The following is a 21,473-nucleotide window of genomic DNA, read 5'->3' as shown; positions in this document are numbered from 1 at the left end:
CAGACCCAAACTCTTCACTAGAAACACTTCAGTTCTTTCTCTGGGTCAATCACTCATGGGGACTGTCTGCATGTTTATCTTGGAACTGTATGGACATGGGAATGAAGACCTAGTCTGTACCAGAGGAATGCACACTATAGATGTATCTTTTTTCTTATTCTCCTTGCCCCTTTTCCAAAGAAAATACACAAGCATGAGGAACATTAGCTCTGTCACACTTTCCTTGGAGCAAATGAGCTGCTGTCCTGGTGCTGTTGTTTCTCATCCGGTGTCGAGTCACTGCAGTGCAGACACTTTATCCTGCCCGTGCCTCTGCTGTAAGACCACAGATCATGTTATCACTGTACAAATATAGAATATTAGTACATCTGGAAGGCCAGTCACGCTGCTGGGCTCAAACAGGTCTGGCTGGCCACGAGCTGTGCTACTGCTATAAACAACCTCAGAGTCCCAAATTGAATAACCACAGAGCACCCCCAGGAGCTCTGGACACTCGTGTTCTTTAGTAGTAGGTGAGTGACAGTTTTGCTGATTATTGTGTTTCTTCAGATGTGCAAAAATGGCAGGGAAAGTAGCTGTCATGTCTTTGTTGCTGCTTCTGAGCTGTGGATTTTTGCATGCTAATAGTATGGGAAAAATAACTGGAGCATGGAGCTCCAGTAGTATATAGTATATTTGGTGGATACCTTTAAAGAGACTAAGATTCACCCCATACACAGCTCCTCTAAGTAGATTTATGCTTGTGACAAATCCAAACTTTATAATTTAGAAAAACTTTCAAGACTCGCTCTGTGACTCAGTATAATAAACCCTTGCTGTTACATCTCAAGGGCATATGCTGGTGTGAGAATGATTTTCAATAAAAAAAATAGTTGGAGAGGTTGGCCATTTATCTTTGCTGTCTGTCAAAATTTACAGTGGAATTTAAAGAGAGCAACAGAACTTCAGTTTCTGTAGGCTACTTACAGCTAATCTAACTGGCATAGGAGATATATAACCTGCTAAATCTTTTGTGAACAAAGCCTATCATTTAAAGTCAAATATTGTCATTAGTGTTGTTGTTGTTGTTGCTACCATAAGTATTTATGTGCTGTCACTGACATGTTACTTTCTGTAGGCTAAAAAGGGCTGACCATTGCTTTTCCTCCCAACAGCAGCTAACTGAGCACCATTTCAAGGGTCAGGGGTGGATGCTAATGTTTACTAACCAAAGAGGTAGATCCTATCAAAGAGTTTCACTCACTTTGCTCTTCTAAGGCAGAAGGTGAAGGTGGAGAATTATTCCAAAGGAGGATGTCCAGCTGTCCATCCATGCCATCTGTGTCTCCTGTCCGTAGGCATGAGAAGGTTTTGTGGGAAAGAGTAAAGACACAGATGTGGTGAGAGAAGAGAGCTGATAAAATACATGACTTTGTGGTGGGGTTTGGACCACTTGAGCTAAAGTAGCTTGGCTGCTGGAGCAGCTGAAATCAACACTGTCTCTTGCTTACCTGAATTAACTGCCATATCTTAAATCACGGAATTTAACAGCTTGGGAACTGTCTACGAGCATTTCACTCTGTATACAATTAATGATCTTGTGTCTAACACTGGAAACAGGACTGCTACAGGTCAGACATAGGTTTTTCTCTCCTTCTGCACTAGAGGCAGATGACTGGGTTGGATTCTTAGAGCAATGCATGGAAAGTTGCCCTCTGGGAGCAGAAGGAAATGATCAAAATTTTGAGGGTCTTTGATTAGTCACAATTAGGACTAATTGGGAGCCTAAAATTTTGATGCTGTCATGTACATAGATAACTTCAGAAACTGGACCCTCTGAAGGGACATAAAAGGTAGTAGTAGTAATATTGCTTTCTGGGGATGATTCAGTATCCTTACGTAAAGGATAATAAAAATATCAATAATAAAAATAATAATAATAAATAATAAAATATCAAAAATAAAAATAAGAAAAGTCAATGAGATGTGTTAAAAAACTGAAGGGCAAGAACAGGTTTGAGAAACCTGAAACTGTAGTGTTATGCTTAGTTAATATAATCTAATTATGTATCAAAGTCTTCATGTTTTGTTCAGTGGCAATGGGTGAAAATTTATTTGCCATGGGTCTGTGCATGAGCAGTCCAGTGGAGTCTCTCTAATCAGGACTTAGCACATGGTCTGCATTTCCCAGGACCCTGCTGTGTACTACCTAAGACAATTGTTTAGACCTTCTGACTACAGCTACACTCATGCAATCAGCACCTTAAGAAATATGTAATACTTTCGAGCTTACTGTTTTTCTTTTGACAAGAAACAGCTTTAAAATACATGCCCATTTGAAATAAATAGTTTTTCTCTCAATCTTAAGAGAATTAGACCTCTCTTCAGCAATACCCAGTGGAAAAAAAAAAAGAATGCATTTATGTCACAGACATCAATCCAGTGTTTCATTACCTTCACTGTCAGTGGAAGAATAATTAGTAGCTCACTGAAGTACTAGGAGAATACAACTGTAATAAATCCCCTTGCATATGTAACATCTATCATGCTTGATGGCAAACATATTACTGCTACAAGAGTTGAGGAAGTGTGAGGAATATTGTAAATCAGCTACTAATTAATCCATAATTAAAGACCTAATTAATGAATAGCCCTGAGAAAAATTGTCTAAAAATCAAAATGTGAAGAGTGCAGTGCTAGAGAGGAATCTTGTTTGTGAGACTGGTTAATTTACATCTGGAATAGGAACTGATTAATGAAAACTGTCAGTAAAACATTGTGCTGCAGCACTGGAGAGAGAAATATGCACACAAAAATGTGTGGAAACCAAGCTTAGCCCTTGCCTGTCTCTTTTTAATTTTATGGTGTTCAAAGTTATTTCTACCTGAAGCATAAGGACTAGGTCTAGAAAAGACATATTTGCTCTTATTTGTTTTGTGTAAACTATGCAAATGTTATCTATTTGTGTATGACAGAGGTTAATGTCATGTTCTGGTCTTAAACTCCTCTTAAGTCAGAAAACTAAAAAAGATCTTGATTCATCAGAGCATTCAGGATTAAGCTCCATGATATGCAAAGACATTAATTTCTGAAATTAACTTCAGTGAAGGTTGGACTAATTAATAGCTTGAGAGTGTCACTGCCTGTCTGTGTTTGTTTATCTGGGAGCCAGCTGGATGAGACTGTGCTCTTGAGAGAGCAAAAGGGAACGTTTCAAACTCCCCAAACATCTGGGCTCACGTCCAGGTGTCAGCACTGCTTTCTCCAACCCTGGAGCAGCTTGTCCCTTTCTTCTTCTATTTATTCCATGGTGTAGCTACAATAGCTAGATCTCTGTGGAACCAGGCCTTTGGAGGAGTGCCACTGTCATCCCTGGCACTACCCTGTTCCCCAGGACCCACGTGCCACGTGTTCCCCAGGACCCAGCCATCACACACGTGCCTGCAGATGTGATCTGAAGGGCAGTCTGTCTTGGATCCCTGACCTGAAACTCTTAACTGTCAAATCTGCACTTTTGGCAAGCTTAGTGACAGAGAAACCACCCAAATTAGCAGGGAGTATAATTCCCTGCTGGTGTAGAGCAGTAAGAGGCTGTTACTGGTAGCAAGGCTAGGCAGGGAAGAACAGCTTCCAATTTTGGAGGCCTCTCCTACTCCCCAAGTGGCACAGGGAAGCTCCACCTCACTTACAAGCTGTGCACAGTTAGCACAATATACTGGGATATGATGAACACTGTCACAATCTCTGTTGCTCTTTCAGTCACAGCACGTTTCTGTAATTTAATCTTGATAACACAAAAAATGTGTTCGGTCGCTACCCAAATGTCTGGTTTCCCTTGAATTATTTAAAGAGAGATAAATGACTTGATCATTCTGAACTGCAGTGTGAGTGAGCTTATTTCCTAAGAAATTATTTGCAGGATTGGTAGGAAATATTTCACTCACATTTTCCCTTATGTAATCCTGCCGGTAATATTCATTAGATTGCAGCAGATCTCCCACGGTGATTATCTGAAAGAAAAAGGGCCCAAATGAACCAGGCTGTTAAGCAAATGGAAGAAACCAAGCCATTAATAATTTAGTGACTCCTGTAAAAGAGCAAAGGAAAGTATACACAGTACTGTTATCGAGGGCAACCAGGCACCACATGAAATCAGGAGGGCTGGTAACAGGGACTAATATTGGCTGTACCTGTAGTATCAAAGCTATGCTGGAGTCTTTCCAGACTCAAGAGAAGACACAGATCTTGTTCTACAGAATACACTGTGCACAGAGAAGTTGGCCAGCATTAACACCTGTGTTCAGAGGAGGTTGAGGTGTAGCATAATAAAGCCAATGTAATTTTGGTTTATGACCGGCTGTATTCAACCCGCTGCAGACAAGACAGATAATGTTGGTGAACAGGGGGAAGCCGTAGAAGAGTTGGTAGAGTTAATCCTGGTAGGCCACAGAGTCAGCACATCTAAGAATGTGAATCTTCTCCTGTGCTCTGCTACTTTTCTGTCCAAAGAAGACGTTGTTTGTCCTTTTTTTTTTTCTTTCTCTACTATGCTCTTCAGTACATCTACACAGTGATGTCTCTCAGGTGCTGTGATGAATGCAGAAAGGCCTCAAACTGTTCTTTCTACCAAGCTGCTGATGTCAAAAGCACTTTTGCTCTCTGGAAGGCCTTCTGTCCAAAATTCAGGGCTGCTTTTAGCTAATGTACTCGTCAGCAGTTTGTTTGGAACCCAGTCGCCTGAGTCCTCTGCATCCCAGGTTGGGTACACCTCCAAAGGTCCTGCAGGTCACCATTTCTTCCCTTTATACTAAGCCCAGGAGGAAAAGAAAAAAAAAAAGTTGCCAAGTGCCTGCTCAGGGTTCAGAGGTCAAGTGGTAAGAAATCCAAGATGTTTGGGGATCGCTGGCTGCCATCAAGGATGGCTGTAGAAGCATCTGGCTGGCCTGTGGCAGGACTGTAAACAAGGATTGGAGGTTCAGTATTGAACGGAGCAAGGGCATTAAAGGCACAGCACATTAAATCTCTCCAGTTTTACTGGAGAATTTATTTTATGTATAAATTAAATATCTCTGTGTAAAACAAAGAATTGTGTATATTTGGTATCAGAAAGTGTCATGTAGGGTTATTTACTCAGTTTTTCAACTATATTTTAATGGGTATCTGTGAACATAACATGGTGAACAGTTAATTTCCTTACTCCAGAGCAGCCTCCCGGTGACTCTTGGAGAAAAGCAAGTGACTTGTGTAGGCTGTGGTGCTGTGATTCACTGCATGGAGATTATTCCTTGTGGAAGTTTGATTTTTCTTTTTTTCTTAGTTTTGTATCTCATCTGTGTATTTAGCTCTACAAGGTGGAAACAGGTTTCACCCTGGAGTGGAGATTTTGGTGTGTGGTTTTCAAACTCTTATGTGATGAGCCAAAAATTTAAGCTCAGTCTCTTGGATTTGTGTTGGTGTCGTCATCCCCTCTCCCCCCAGCCTCTTGAGGGTCTCTTTTTGCGGTGATTTAGGTCTGATTCTTCAGAGAATGAAGGAAGGGGTTAGTTTGGTGGTCATTTTCAGAGCCAATTCCATTCCTGATTTACCTCCTAAAAAGTAAAATCGCTCCCAGACATGGGGTGTTCAAAAATGTACAGCCAAAATGTGGCAGTTGAAAGCTTCACCTTGGTGGTGTTTGTTCTCCAGGACCTGATCACTCTCTGGTTCATAATGAGCACATAAAATAGCACAACTTAGAAGACAATATTTTTGTCAAAATGATTCCCCACCACCCCACAACACACTGAAACATCTCAGTGTGCAGGTGTTACTCTAGTTTAAGTTAATTACAAACATGAATTAAGTGGTGGGTCGACATCTGAAGCATGCATATGTTTGTAGCAACAGCATGAAAAACAGTAAATGAAAAATAAAAAAGATTGTAGACGTCACAAGGCAGATATCTTTTCCATTCTGTTTTCAACTTTCTGAAAAGATTCTGGTTATAGGCCTCCTGAGTACTACTGCTATTTAAAAAAGAAAGTCTGAGGTAGATGCTGGAGAACAGTCTACATACCTTCAGGTGAATTTATATGATAAAATAAAATAGGTGTTAAAATAAATGATAAAATAAAAATAATCCATGCAGATACTTAGGCAGATGCTTTTACTAGCAATAACACTTAGCATTAATGTTATATCATTTAAATAAAACACATGATGAGTATCATCACTAAGATTTTGGGGTTTTTGCCACTTAATCCTCCAAATGTTTCAGAGTGTCATTATCCTTATACACGTGAGGACTGTGTTTGATTTTAATAGGCCTATCTATATATCCAGTTAAATGAATAAAGTTTCTGCAACACTGTTAAGGAAAGATGTTTTATTCTTTCTGAAACCAGAAATTAGACCCACTTGGTAAGGAGAAGGGTCTCAGTGTTGAGAGGGGGCCCGCAGTGGGACAAGTCTGAGAGGGTTGCTTGGTAGGAGAGGTGCTCCAGTGAAGGCACAGAACTCTGGAATGTTGAAATTGAGAAAATCCTGCTGGTTGTAGCATCTTGGACTGAAAGTGCCACCCCTGGGGAGAGAAAGATCTATTTGTGGTTTAGAATGTATAGAGGGAAAATTCTGCTTATAAAGATTCCTATGAGCTCCTTATTGATGAAAACCGGACAAAGTTGCAGATGCCAAAGGGTCTCTTCCAACCCAACTGATTCTATGATTCTATGATTCTATGATTCTATGACACAGGCTCCTGGCTGAGGAAGAGATGATGTCGCAAAGGCCGTGCTGTTCGAAGGGATTTTTAATTCACTCTCTTCTTAAAAAAAACATGAAGAGTGGAAAGAGTGTAACAAAAGGAAATTTATCTCCTCTGCCTCTAGCACAAGTCTCTCTGGTCTCAACCTCTCTTATCACATTGCCAAATAATGAAATACTTATTAAAAAAGAGCTATTTTAAAAATTTTTAAATTAATTATTTAAATTATATATTACTTTAAAATATTTCCTTAAATGTAATGTGTAGGTGCTTATAAAGGGAATATCTTGCAATAATTAAAAAAAAAAAGTATCATGAATGGCCAGCTTTGTTTCTGAGCTAATCATAACTGAGAAGATAAGATTAGTTTGGCTACCTAGTATGTTGCCTTTTAAGGATATTGGTTAAGGCCTTGTAGATTATTTCCTGGGAGGTGTAAATGGCTAGGGATAAGATCGTTTGCTTTCACAGACAGAGAACTAGTTTCTCCACACTAGTTTCTCCTGTAAACAATATTTTTGCCTTCTTTTTATGTTTCTGAATCCCCTTTCCCCTGGAAAGCACTGTACATAAATTGAATACACTACTGAATAGCCTTGCTTTTGTGATCTATCTCACTAGTAACTCAAAAGACTGATAAATATCTTGCAATATATATTATATATATATAATATATATATATATATTATAACCATGCATCCTCTAACAAGGTTGTGTTGGTGATCTAAAGCATAATTTAGCAATGTGAATTACAAAAGGATGGGGAATTTGGAAGAGGAAGGGGGCTGCAGTATAGATTTGGGTGAATAATCATATGACTGCTTTGAGCAGAGCAGTTGGACTGGGTGACCTCCAGAGGCCCTTTCTAACTTCACTGCTTCCTGGCAATTGGTAAAGTGATAATAGTGATTACCTGTGGAGAACTCAAGCATGGGATAATACACAGCAGTGTTTCCACTTGAAGGGAAGAACTTAGAAAGAAGTGTATAATGAGACATTTCTCTACCCAAATTTAACTTCCAACCTGTAACAACAACAACAACAATAACAACAACATCAATAACAATAACAACAGCAATAATAATAATAACAGATTAAAGCAACCACGGTATGTGATGTTGAACATGTACAGCCCCATGCATTTCTAGAAATGGAAATCATTATTGGTAGTTGCCTCTTCTGTCATAAATTCTTGCCATGCATGAGTAGGTACCCTGAAGAACCCACACTTAAGATCAGATTGGTTGAGTTTTGGCCAGTTTGCCAGGCTCTGTTTTCTGGGCAGCATCTCATCATCAGAAAAATGGTAGTGTCTGAGCTTTGGCAAATGCATGCTTGATACTTGCCCGTTTTTTAGATGAGGATATAGGGTAAAGCAACAGCTCTGTGAAGATTGTTAGGTGACCTTTTCAGAGTTGTAGGTGGCAAAAAGCGTTCTGTGTTTGTCCTGATGAATGTTTCTAAAGCCTGTCACCCTCTAATCTGATCAGGATTTGTGGATTTGCTCCTTCTGAAGGGATTAGTCCTCAGGAGTTATGATGGACACCTCTCACCTCCCACCCAAGTTTGTCCTCTGCTTGTTCTACCACTGAAGAAAACCCCCCCAGTGCACTGCAGCCTAGTGCAATATGTGAATAAAAGCTGAATGAACTTTTCCAGCCTGAGTGTCTAATAAATCAGTGCCTCAGTAAAGAACAGATGACTTAACCTGTGAGACGGAAGGTGGGGAAAAAGTCAAGGAAAAAGAGCACTTTCGCAGTCTACTCAGACTCTGTGTTGATTAAGGCCATCTAGTTTCAATAGAGGTCAAGTGTCCAGCTGCAACTCCACTGTCTGGCAACAAATCAGCTCCTGCAATAGTCCTTCTACCAAAACACAGTGCTATAAACTGATCTATTAGAATTAATTAGACCTTACAGAGTGACTGCTGGACTGCAGTTACTATGAGGGGGGAAGTCCTTGTCACTGGGTTTCTTTCTCTGGTAAGCAGAGGTGAATGTTTTATTTTATGTGGCAAACTGTTCCTGTAAATTATCAGTGAATATGTTTTGTAAGGGTCAGCTGATTATAGATAAACCTTTCCCCAGAGAAGAAGGTCACTGTTCTAATTACACTGCTTTAATGGGGTTTTGACTTGGCTGTTGTCAGCAGTTGGTTCCAGATGGGTCGGGAACTATTTTTGCCACATTCTTAGTACTTGCAAAGATAAACAAGCAACGGGAGCAGCTTTATGAACAGCAAAGATAACATTTTATATAAACATCCTAAGGTACAGAAAGCTATGTAAATAGAAAGATACTGGTCTCTGACCAGTCTCTGTGCCAGTACCTGCAGGTATTTGTAGGGCATTTTCTTACTGAGATGACTAATAAGGCAAACAGGTAGGAAACTTTCCTGTGGGGTACCTGTGCATAATCCTTTTGAGTCCATGCTGTGCATTTTGCAGAGGACAGGAGGGTGTTTTGCTGGCTCAGAAGAAATTATTCTTTGTGTGTTATGTCTTACAGAGAGATGTAACATCTTGCAGGTGAAAGAGGGTGAAAGAGAAAAGGACATTTACAAAGCCACAAGAGAAAAAAATACAAAGGGAAGAATAATTTACCATTCCTCCTCAGTATTATAAGAGAAGGACAGATAATAAATGACCCTAGCTGGAGAACGTAAGGCTTTGAAAAAATGATCACCATAAAGTAAAAAAGATAGTGATACAAACTTGAAAACACCCAGGAAAGGAAGGGGCAGATTGCTCTTCAACTGATCAGTAGACAGTCCAGCAAGGTTTTCTTCCTTCTTTTCTTTATTTTTTTAATAAGCTTGGAAATGGTATAATAAATGTGTTCTCTAATAAAACCTCACACAAAGTTTAAATAAGTGACTTTTCTATGTAGGTGATCTAGCTACATTTTATGAAAGCCACTTATATCGTGATGATAGTACCCTTACCAGTGACCCCAAGAAAAAATAGCATAGCTTCACCTCTTTTATCTAGATTTGTGTGTGCTTACATTAGGGATTTTAGTAGGTGAACTAGAACCCAAGATGAATTTGCACGATTTAAAAATTAATAAATTCTTTGGGAGCTCTCATTTTAATATTACAGAAATTGTTAAAACTGCAAAGTGTTTAAAGCTGTTTTTGTTGGTGTTACTTAATCCAAGTAGTACTCCTTTGCATCTCTGTCTTTATCTTGGAAAGGGAAAAGTGTAAGGAACACAAAAAATTTAACATGTAGCTATTGCCATAGATTTTATGTAGAAGTTGATTGTAAGCTGCATTGATTACTGCCAGCACAAAACCCCTGGACAAATTGAGTAAGATAGAAAGTGTGCTATGTTAATATTTCTTATGCCTTCACCTCTTCTCCCCAGACAATTTTAATGAAAAATGATAGTTTAGTTCCTTGTTTTCATTCTTATTTTTTTCCTGATGTGTTGGCTTGTTCTTGCAGGAGCAGCTTAATGTCGACAGTATGGGGCATCAGGTGATAATATTTGACTTTTCTGTCATAAGAGGACTGTGGGAAACTCGAGTTAAGAAGAACAAAGAACGTCAGAGGAAGGAGAAAGAAAGATTAGAAAAAAGTGCATTGGAGAGGTAAAGCCAACTTTTGTGCTGCTCATTTTAACTGAATCCGTTCTTATTACCCACTAACACTGTCATGTACTAAGCATTAATCAGTGATTAAAATTTTGCTTTTTGGGTTCAGTTTCAATGATTTCTCACCTCCTTTCCTCAGAGGATTGTTAGAGAAATGCAGCACAAACTGTGCTTGTTTTTCCTCAGTCCTGCTCTTTTCCAGTGTAGGTTGGGATTTACCAATCATGTATTTTATTGTTTAGTTGACTCAAATGGAAGAGAAAAATAACACATTTTGTACCTTTCAATTTCTTATATGCTGTGTAAAAGTATAGCTTATTAATTATGGAATTCATGAAAACATGCTCATTTCAGTATTAAGAAATACTTAAATTCTTTTTCTTGAGTTAACAGGGGAACCAAAAGGAATTAAATTGCTTGACATATTCAATTGCTTGTGAATAGGAGATAAAGAATAGAATAAAAGAATTTTTTTTTTAAGTACTAAAGATGTCCTTGATTATAATGCTTATGTCCACTAATATTTTTGTTGTTTTTATTATATTTAATTTATGGTTTCCTTAAGAAATATTTTACTTCTCATAAGACACTGTTGAATATTATACTGTGCTGGCAGTGTCGGAAACTTATGACTTGTTTTTCTCCCTCCAAGAAGAGAAAAAAAGAATAAAAATCCCTCTCTACTTTAAAAAATAAAATGCACAGGGTTAAACAGTGCCCTTTCTTAAGAGCATCATTGCATTGAACCTTCATGTGGTGTTTTGGTGATCTCAGGGAACTCCTACTCATAGATTCTCTCACTGCCAGTGCAGCTACACTGACAACACAGCTGCTGGTCTAAGAGGAGATTTAATACAGGGTCTGACTGTCCTTTCTGCAGGACCTTCCTCTTCAAGACATCTGTAGTAGCAGTCTTGGTTCTTCCATCTCTACCAAAGCCTGAATTAAAAACCGTAATCCTAACAAGGAAAAAGGAAAAAGGAAAAAGAAAAAAAAAAGGAAAAAGAAAAAAAGAAAAAGAAGAAGAAAAAAAAAGTTCATTCCACAGGTTGAATTCTCTAGCAAGACCTTTCTTTTTGGTCTGAGCTGTGTCCTGGTTTCAGAATAAAGTTAATTTTCTTCTTGGTAATTGGTACAGTGCTGTGGTTTGGATTTAGTATGAGAATAATGTTGATGTAACCCTGATGTTTTGGCTGTTGCTAAGCAGTGCTTATGCTGTGTCAAGAACTTTCCAGTGTCTTGTTCTCTGCCAGTGAGGAGCAGCACAAAGAGCTGTTAGGAAGCACAGCCAGCACAGCTGACCCAAGCTGGATATTCCATATTATAGAACATTATTCTCTATCTATAAACTGGTGGAGCTGGCTAGAAGTGACTGATTGTTTCTCAGGGATGGTTTGGGAATTGTTCAACAGGTTGTGAACAGTTACATTGGGCATCACTTGTTTCTTTTGGGTTTTATTTCTCTCTTGGGTTTTATTTCTCTCTCTCTCCTCTTCATTATTATTATTACTATTAATATTAGTAATATTATTACACTTTACTTTGTTTCTGTTGATAAATTGTTCTCGTCTCAATGAAACTTTTACTTTTTTTTTTTCCTAATTCTTTTCCCCATCTCACCAGGGAGCTGGGGAGTGTCTGTGTGGTGCTTGGTTACTGTCTGGAGTTAAACCGTGACAGCTGGGATATGGATGTTTCCTGTTTCCATTATGGTTGAAAAGGCAATTGAAAGGATTTGGGATGAAGCTTGATCAAACCTTATTTCTGTCCCAATGTGGACAACATATCAACACCCCTCTGCCACAGTTTTTTTTTCTCTGTGGTGCAGAAGATAACTTTTGAGTTCTCCAGTAAAAAAACAAATCAGGATCTAGGAATGGGCAACTTCTCCTGTAAGAGGGAAAGAGGGTAACCTTAATGTGCTCTGAGATAGCTAATTTGAGCTCCCATGTTTTTAGTCAGTGGCACAGGTTAAGACTAATTTCTTACTGTGACTTGTCTTTTCTGTAAAACCAATAGATTCTCCCTGCCTTTTCTGTCTGTGGTTATTTGTCTGTAGCCTGAAAGAAGGGAGCTTGACTGCTTGCTCTGACCTTTTCTGCTAATGGGGTCCAAAGTCGTTCTGGTATCTTCTTGTACCAACTGGAGATGGGGAATTTGAGATATAATGCTCAGAAATAAAAGGGCTCAAGTGCACTTGCAGCACGCAGGGAGGGTTTTTGTTTTCTTCCTTTAAATTGCAATTTGCCTGCTGTGCTTTGGATGGTTGTGCATCTTCATGCTCTCAGATTGCTTTCCAGTTAGTTCTACTTCTAGAGCTCCTGGGAAAAAGGCGGAAATACATTTAGGTTTTCTCTCCTGAGTATGAGTGATCAGTGTTTCATCCCCTGTGATGAATGGCGAAGTCCATATTCATCCTCACAGAATAGACAAAGCTGGCAGAATAACAAGCAAAGTAATATGAATATTAGTAATAACATGCTAAATTCAGTTAAAAGAAAATCCTCTTTGTTTTATGAAGTGTGCAGTGACCACTGGCATTTACTTCCTGAATGTCAGATCCCAGGTTATTTCCTAGGTGCTTTTCAGTGCTCTCAAATGTTGGACCGAAAATATGACAAGACTTTGCTTGTTGTTATCTTGAAAGTACAGATAAAATTTTAATTAGGATTAAATACCTAATAGAAATAATGTTTTCCTGTAGAAATACATTTAATTATTTTATGGAGTTCTGTGGGTGACTAAATTCTGATATAAAACACTCAGAGGCTGCAATTCTAGTATTGTCAGGGAGACACACAGAAATCAATGTTAGTACACACTGTGTCACAGTAAGAAAGTGTTTTGTAAAGGATTTTGATCCCAAGTGATATTTCCAAAAAGACATTTAAAGAAGGCAGTTAGTTGCCCCAGATGAGGACTGCATTCTAGCATTTAAGATTCCAGATATCTACTTTTGCCAGCAACCAGAGTGAATTCCTAAGTAGGGCTGAAATTAAGAGACCTTCTCTGCAAATAGACCCATATAACAGATGAGTTTGCAATCTGGCCTTCTGAGGCTGCTTTGTTTTACTCTTTTTTTTTTTTTTAAACAAATTTTTCTCAAAGAAGTTACAATTTACCAGTGCCCTTGAGATTGCACAGGTCCTTTATAGCCATGTTGCCATGTAAAATGACCTAATAATTTGTAGTGAAATGTAGTATCTATTATTTGAGGACAAACTCCCAGTTAACCTCTAGGGAATCTGCTTGCCTTGGGGCAAGGCAATTTGCTTCATGCAGAATCAGTGAACAGTCACATGTAAGATATTTTTTGACTGGAGATTTTCTTAGAGAAAAAAAATCTCACAAATGAATAAAAAGCTTAAACTCTGTTTGCATTAACAGTGAGCTCTTGTAAAGAGTTTTGGGAATTTACAGGTCTAGAGGAGAGGTTGAAGCAACTGTCCAGTGAAAGCTGATTCTGGAGAGCCAACAACTGTGAGAGATTCTTATCTGGCCTTCTGAGGTATTGGTATCACACAATTTGTGTGGAATTAATTCAATCCTCAGTTTCCCCCGTGGTTTTGTGGGACTGTGGAACTATGGCAATTCAAAGAACACACACAAACCAGCAACTGAATATAAAAGAAAAAGAAATAGAATGGTGTTGTACGGGTTTAATTTCATTTTACTTCATGTTCTTGATCGATCCAGACAAGCCCATTCTAAATCTCCCATAGGATACGAAACACAAACTGTTACACAAAACGTGCACCGTACTGTGTTTATGAAAGTCCATATTATTGGAGGAAGTTTGTGTTCGTAGCAGTGTTTTATATTTAATCTTGATTCTGGTAGTGGGGAACAGTCTTATATTGTACCCTGAAATACTGAATGTTGTCAGGTTAACTTGCTGTGGGTTTCTTCAACAAGTTTTCCTTTATACTTTTTTTTTAAGGGAGTGAGAGTGAAAGTTTACAGTTAGATTTTATTTTTTTTAAGGATTGTGACATGTTTGTCTTCTGTGTGAAAGCAGGTAAGATAAAAGTGGAGGCTAACAAATTAAGCATTCAAGTGAGGAAATGCCAGAGCTGTTTGCCAAGATTAGCTATCTAAATCTTTGCTGTGAAAAGGCACAGCCTCTCCACTAACAAACATGCAACAATGATAAAAGTTTGTTCAGCTACCTCTTCCAGTGTGTCTCTTCTCCAAAAATTTCCTCTCAAAGCCTGGCTGGCTAAATGTGCATGTAATTATTTTTCTGAGTTATGCACTTCCTGAATGTTAAAAGTAAAAAGCAAAAAGAAAAAAGCAAAAAATAAAAAGTAAAAAGCAAACTACACTATACAGGCAGACAGTGACTTTTTTCCCTGAGAGGTTACGTGTTCATTTAATAAAAAAGATTTGTCTCTATCTCTCTGCCAAACCTCAAGTTTGTACCTGAAATAAGATTTTATTTGCGATGTTTATTCTCCTACTCAGTTCAAACCTCTTTCCCAGCAAGTCTAAAACTTTGTCCACAAGTCCTTTGGCCACAAACACAAATTATAGACAACAAGCTGGGATTAGATGTGCAGCACTAGTAAGCACTTTGTTTTCAGGCACCTGGGCATACAGGCCTTACACGTAAAATAATGCACAGAAGTGTGTTGTGAGGTAAAAGCTGTTGTTCAGCCACAACCCTTTACAACCCATGGAAAAGCCTGGCAATGAGGTTGAAATTAGATCAATTCAATTGAGTTTGAAGCAAATGTTACTCATCCATCAGGAATATTGTTTTGGGCTGAGCTCCAGTTTGACTGTGATGGTATTATAACAATTTCATGGGCTTATTTAATGATCCTGGCTGGTGATGCTTAAACTGGTGTCACCATGTCCTGGCCAGTTCGTCCATCCTGATTTAGAGTAAATAGTGCCATCTAACGAAACTTCCTTTCTTTACCAAAAAGCCATAGCTTTTTCCTCAGGGCCTCCCAGTCAGACCCTGAGCAGCAGGAGGTGCAACAATTGAAAGAAACCCAATTACTCCTTGATTGCTTTGATGGCTCTGAAATCCTCACCATCGCACAATTCTTGTTTTCCAAGGTGGTTGCTCCTTTGAAAGGTCCAGTCACTGAATTTGTTGTGTAGTAACTCTTTGCATCAGGTTGATTAGATTAGAGAAAGTAAATATCAGGCAAGGAGCTGCCCTATTATTGGCAGGTAATATGTATAATAATAATAATAATAATATAGAAAGGTTGTGTGTCGTGAAATCTCATTTCTGCAGGTGTACTGCAGTAGTGAAATAGCATTTGGGGAATGATTACCTGATGAGAAATTCAGCACTAACCAAAATGGAAATACCTGAATCTTCTATTTCCCTGGTGTTCCCGTTTCATATCTACAGTGTATGGTCCTGAAAGCTTACTGGAAAAAGGCAGTGTATTGGGAAATAACTTGCCAAAGTAAAATTTGCTTTACACCACATACAGTCTGCCTCAGCGACAGGTGTGCTTTTATGTTACAGATATATAGGTATAAAACTTAACTTTTTATTCTTTTTTTTTGGTCAAACATAATCTGCATGCAACCAGCCTTTTCAAAAATGATTTGGACTATTTTTATGATTGAAGTGGAAGTACTGGGCTAGTTTGCTGAGTTGGAACCTTAGTTCTCGTCTGGGTCTTTTGTCCAGGAAAAATATTTTTCTCTGTTCATACTCCCACCTAAATTAGGCTTGACTAACTCCAGCATTTTAAACACTGAAAATGATTGTTGTTTCTTTAATCTGACTGCAATGGTTTGATCAAGTTCTAGAGGAGGACCAAAATATTTTATTGCCGAATAGTATTAAAAAGACATAAACTTTAGGACGGCTGTGATTTTTGTAACCAACAAATTTCCCATGTGTGAAAATGTGTTTCTGCAATTTCAGGAGCCTTCAAGGTGTCAAGACCAGAAATATGATTTCTCTATGTATTTAAAAGATGATTTTTATTTCTGTGGATATCTGTGGTGTCTGTTTTCCACACTGTTTCAGAAGCCTTTTCTTTCAGAAAATTCAGGAAGATTTAGAAGATTCATGCAATAGCCTTCAGATATGACAAGCATGGCAGAAATTCTGTCTTATTTGAGGGTTGCCACCACAGAAAGACTTGAAATGGTCTTTATTTTTATAAAGATCCCTTAAGAAGTACCATCACCTCAGTTTTTTTACAATGACAGAGCAGAATGACAACATCCCTTTGGTTTCATCTCAACTGGACCTGCAAATTGCAGCTTTGTAGTCTTTGCTTCATGACAGGTCCTGGCTGGGGTGTAAGTCAGAGCTCCAGGCCAGGAAGGCTCACAGGGATTCATTTGGTTAATGTGTAACCCGAGACTACAGGCAGGGATTGTAAATTATTTGAACCTCTGCCTATGGGAAATATAATGTTTTCATTCTGAAATGTACCGTACAAAATTATGCACTTTTGTTGCTCCGTTATTAATTCACTTTCCATCTGTTCAAAATGTGCTTGTACATAGTCTGGTGATTATAAGTGGGCATTCTTGCATTCTTTAAAAGCTTAACAGAGCATTTTGCCATAATTTAATGTAGGACTAAAGAAGAAATTTGACACAGAATTTCCATATCAGTGTGTGATATCCATATTGAATTCCCTACCAGGTTTAATTTTTAATGCCTCTCTTTCTTCTGAGGTCAATATTTCACTGACTGATTTGCTTAACAACCATTTTTTGTTATGTGCATTTTGTTTTAGTTGGCTGGCAATGACCTCCTGTGTTTAGTGTTTTGTTATCAGCAAACTGTCAGAGGGCAGTTTATTGTTTCAGCTTTAATGTAGCTCCTTTCTTGCCATTTTCTATATTCCTTGTTGTGAGAGAGTAAAATTTTAGATCTGAACCCTCTGCTCCAGTGCTCCTGGAGTCTACCTGACAGAGCCAGCACTGAGGTGTAGTAGTGCAGCTCAGTGCCTTACTTCTTATTGAGTTAGACTTTTTGACCTCTCCTGTCTGGTTTTTTTTTTTTTTTTTAAAGTTTCTAACACTGTTAGAATTTATGCTGTGAGGAATGAGTCAGTCTTTTTTTTTTTTTTTGGTGATTGAGTGAAAAGCAATGAATTAAAAGAAATCCCCATTTTGTGGGCAAGTTTTTTTCAGTGCATGGAGTTATGCACTGAGCTCAAATGTTTATTGCTCTGATGGAAAATTAAGGAATTCCATGGAAATGAGAGGATAGTAATGTAAAGTTAAACTTCACAGAGGGACAGAAAAGCTGTATATGGAGGACTGGAGCAGAATGTGAGAAACAGCAGTACAGTGGTGGTAAGTGAAACTAAGATTATTTAGAATATTTTAGGAAAAAAAATGAATTTTAGGGCTTTGGTCCTGTGGTCCTGAGGTTTGGTTCAGATAATTACAACCTCTGCCCTTTTTTGTGCTGGTGGTTTCTGTGGCTCAAATGGCAGATTGAACAGTCAAGATCAACACTAAAAACTGAATTGGCTCACGTGTCAGAGCATCTGAAAAAGGTGTTTGGGCTTTCATGGCTGATATGGAAAATATCAGCTGATGTGGAAAATTCTGGCATCTGAGCAGTTATAAACTGTAACTGGAGGAGACACCCTTGGTAGGACTGCCTGGTGCAATCCTGTGTTTGGGTCTCTATAACCAGAAATATCATCTGCAGCTTGTTGAAGTATCACAATGTGGGCTAAAGAGCTGTGTTTGCTCCAACCTACTTTCTTGTCTTTGTCATATCAAGTAGCTTCAGAAGAGATGAGGAGGTGTGCATAGTTGGTGGACTCTTCCCTGATTGTACCAGCAGCTTCTGCCCCCTCTAGGGACTCTCTGAACTAAACGTGTTGCTGGACATATTTTCTGTCTGTCCAGTCTTCCTAGCTCATATCACACCTTGCTGTGGCATGAAGGAGTCCACACTGCAGCAGACACTGGGAGAAATTGGGAGATTTATTTCAAATATATATTTTACTGTTCTCATGCCTCCTCTGCTGACACTTTGAATACCAGAAAGTCCTCCAGGCGTCTACACATAAAGTACTTTCTGATCTCTTTAATGAAAACTGAAGCCAATTCTGCAGCTCTCAATAACTTCTATAACTATTCCTTCACTGCTCCTTTCATACCTCAATAAATTATTGTTCCCATCGTCTCTCTGGGGGGCTTCCCGCTTTTGATATGCTACAAAATCCTTTTCCTATTCATTTGTATACCTGCAGTAAGGAACTTCACTTGTTTTTTTTGTCCTTATCAGACCTTATACTGCCTTATAATTTCTTAGTTGGAAGATAAATACCATTTTATCTTTCTTTAAATATTTTTGTGTTTTTTGCAATGAGAGGAGAAAGATATCCTTACTGTCTCTTCATTAGAATGTGCTTTGAATTTGTGCTGTCCTCATGCAGCCGTCCAAAATTTTATCCAGTGAGCTACACTTTTAACCAAGTTCCTTGTTATTTCACCTTCTGAAATGTCTTAGAAGGTGCTTAGAAGGTATTTTCTCCTTATAAAGATGTCACTTGGGAACACATTGCCTTGTTATTACTGAAGAAGCTTTTTACAGTTCTCTGGTGGTCCCATGTGTATTGTGTTGCTCCTTGAAACTGTCCTCCAGTGGTCTCTCAGGCTCCTTTCCCTGACAAATGGTCATATGTATCTTCTAAAACTGTACAAAGTGTCTGCAACACATGCCTGTGCTGTGTGTTTGTCTCTGCTGTTGCTGTGCTCTCTGCTTTCAAGCCTCTCTAACATCCCCTGAGGTTTCTGTGAGTCCCACAGTGCATCCAGCTGTCTCAAAAACACCTTTCCTATTTAGGCATGCAGTTTTGATCTCTTAAGATTTATTTTGATAGCATTGAGACAAATATGACTTTTAATCTGTTCTATCATATTCCTGTAAGCACGTTCTGCACTGTAGTTTCTATCTCACACCTTGTTATGAGTGTCCAAAAATTATTTATTTCCACAAAAGGTTTTGGAGATGCTTCTTGTGATTCTGTTTCATGTGCCATTTTTTAACACCTTAGCATTGTAAAGCAAAGTCCCATCATTATCTGGGAGTACCTGCACAATTTTTGCTACTCCCTACTTGAACTTTACAAACTTGCATGTGATTCTCTTTCTAGGACATGACATTTTTTACCTTCTCTAAGAGCACTTTATCCTGAACTTTGTGTCCTCCTTCAGCTGTCAGTTTGGTTCAGTCCTTTAGCTTAAAATTTCCGCTGTAGGGTGGAGATCACGTAAATGAGTCTCATGTACAACAGGGATTCAAAGTGTGAGATCAGCCCCTTGTGCAAGGGGTTCTACAGAGTCTTATTTTGGTGTAAATAAGGCTTGCTTCACTTAATCAACCTACTCTTTAATTGACTAAACTGAAATAAATCTCTCACAACTAAAAAGCACGTGCTTTTGACAATGCTTAATTAGATCAAATTGACTTTGCACCTGCAGTTCTATGAGAAAAAAGTTTGCCTTGGAGGTGAACCCAAAGTTACACTGAAATGGAATCTGGAATTAGTTGGCCCATGATAACATTGACCTTTACCTTCTAAGAAGATGTTGGTGTGAAAATGAAAACAAATCATTATGCTGGAACAAAAAAGGGCACTTCTTACTTTCTAAAATGACCTTTTTTTTCCACGGTAGAACTTTTGCATACATCACCAGGTTCATTTAGTTTATGCATATAACTTGTTCTGTGAGAATGTATTTCCTATCCCATTAAAACAATTCTTTTTCATGGCAGTGTGCTCAGTCTCCACTTTTCTGTTATTCTCTGGGTGTCACTATTTTGTAGTCAGTGAATGAAATCCTGCTCATTTGAAATCTATGTGTCTACAAAATCTTTGCATGACTCCAGGAATGTGCCTTTTTTCTTTTTTTTTTTTTTTTTAAATAACCATCAATATTTCAGATAAATAATTATATTTTGTTAAGTGCTTGTGGAAACAAAGATCAGGCTTTAAGATTTAGCTGTTATATATTTTTTTCAGCTGATTCACATAAACCCTTTTTGGCACTATTTCAGGATAAAACAGGAATGGACTTTGATACTAGAGTGCCGTAAGAAAGGTATTCCTCAATCAAAATACCTCAAAAATGGCTTTGTAGACACCAGTGAGAAGAACCTGGACACTTCTGGAAAGAATCCTCAGCTCAAGAAAATACATGCTTTGTCGGATGAAGTGAATAAGGAAAGAAACAAGTTTATTTTCCAGCTTTCTGGAGAGCAGTGGACGGTAAATACAGTGGAAAATATGTTTCTGTTGTTAAAGAGTTTGGGGAGCTTGGCACTCTGTTTTTTAATCCTCCCCCTTTTTTTTTTCTCTCAATGCATATGAAGTTGCTGCTTTTTCACAGTGTTAGAAGTGACAAAAGCATTTCCTATTTTAGCCTGAACTAGTGGTTTAGTTTTCAGGTGTGGAAATTTTAAGTTCTTTACTGATATGTGCAATTTATCCCTCTAAAAAATTTTGGTGTGAGCACCCACACTGCAATAAGGTGTCTTTTTCTGAAAATTCCCCAGTGGGTGGAAAGAGATGAAAATAATAAATATTCAGCTTTGTTGGCTTGTTGATGTCTGCTGATGATCAGAGATCTCTATTCTTGCTCCAATGCTGTGATAACACTTTCTCAAGCTCTGCTCAATTCAAAAGTAATGTTGGCATCAATCCACAATGGTCTGGCTGAAAAAAACCCACTTTTTACTTGCAGTTTTGTTTGATGTAAAACAGCAGTTTGCAAGTAAGCTCTGAATTATTGCCAGTTTGAAATTAAGCAAATGGTGGATTAGCATTGGTCTGAAGTTTTCTAGAGTTGTAAAAGCTTTTATTGAAGTGTAGTTTGAAGAAATACTACTTTATTAATAATAAAGTTAAATTACAATTTTGACTTGTGTGTAGTCCATAATTTTGAAATATATCTTTCAAATTTTCATTATAAAAAGTTAAAAAGTTAATTGATGAGATGGTTACATTTTACTAGAACATTTTTTTTTTTTGGGATTGGCTTTCCAAATAACTTTATCCTAGATTTGATCTTGACTATGAAGGTGCTTTCTTTTTCGGTGCATCAGGGAGCAGAGAGCTGCATAACTAAACTTTTCTGTTGCTTATTGGCTTTTGGCAAACCGCTAAAATTTTGCTTTGTCACTACAAGGAAGGCT

General features: G+C 38.2%; 1 protein-coding gene across 1 annotated transcript in view; it reads left to right on the top strand.

Annotated features, from left to right (window-relative positions):
* The first annotated feature begins 409 nt into the window (after positions 1 to 409).
* Positions 410 to 21,473, top strand: part of LRRC2 (leucine rich repeat containing 2) — a 64,073-nt gene continuing 43,009 nt past the window's right edge. Inside the window, exons 1-3 of the mRNA XM_008928501.2 lie at positions 410 to 512; positions 10,170 to 10,315; positions 20,337 to 20,547. Of these exons, the coding sequence (XP_008926749.1) occupies positions 10,191 to 10,315; positions 20,337 to 20,547 (336 nt within the window). The 5' untranslated portion in view covers positions 410 to 512; positions 10,170 to 10,190. The remainder of the gene's footprint in view (positions 513 to 10,169; positions 10,316 to 20,336; positions 20,548 to 21,473) is intronic.

The sequence above is a fragment of the Manacus vitellinus genome, unplaced genomic scaffold (assembly GCF_001715985.3).
Source record: "Manacus vitellinus isolate BGI_N305 unplaced genomic scaffold, ASM171598v3 scaffold_9_pilon, whole genome shotgun sequence".
Lineage (NCBI taxonomy): Eukaryota > Metazoa > Chordata > Aves > Passeriformes > Pipridae > Manacus > Manacus vitellinus.
This window is presented reverse-complemented; position numbering and strand designations above follow the sequence as displayed.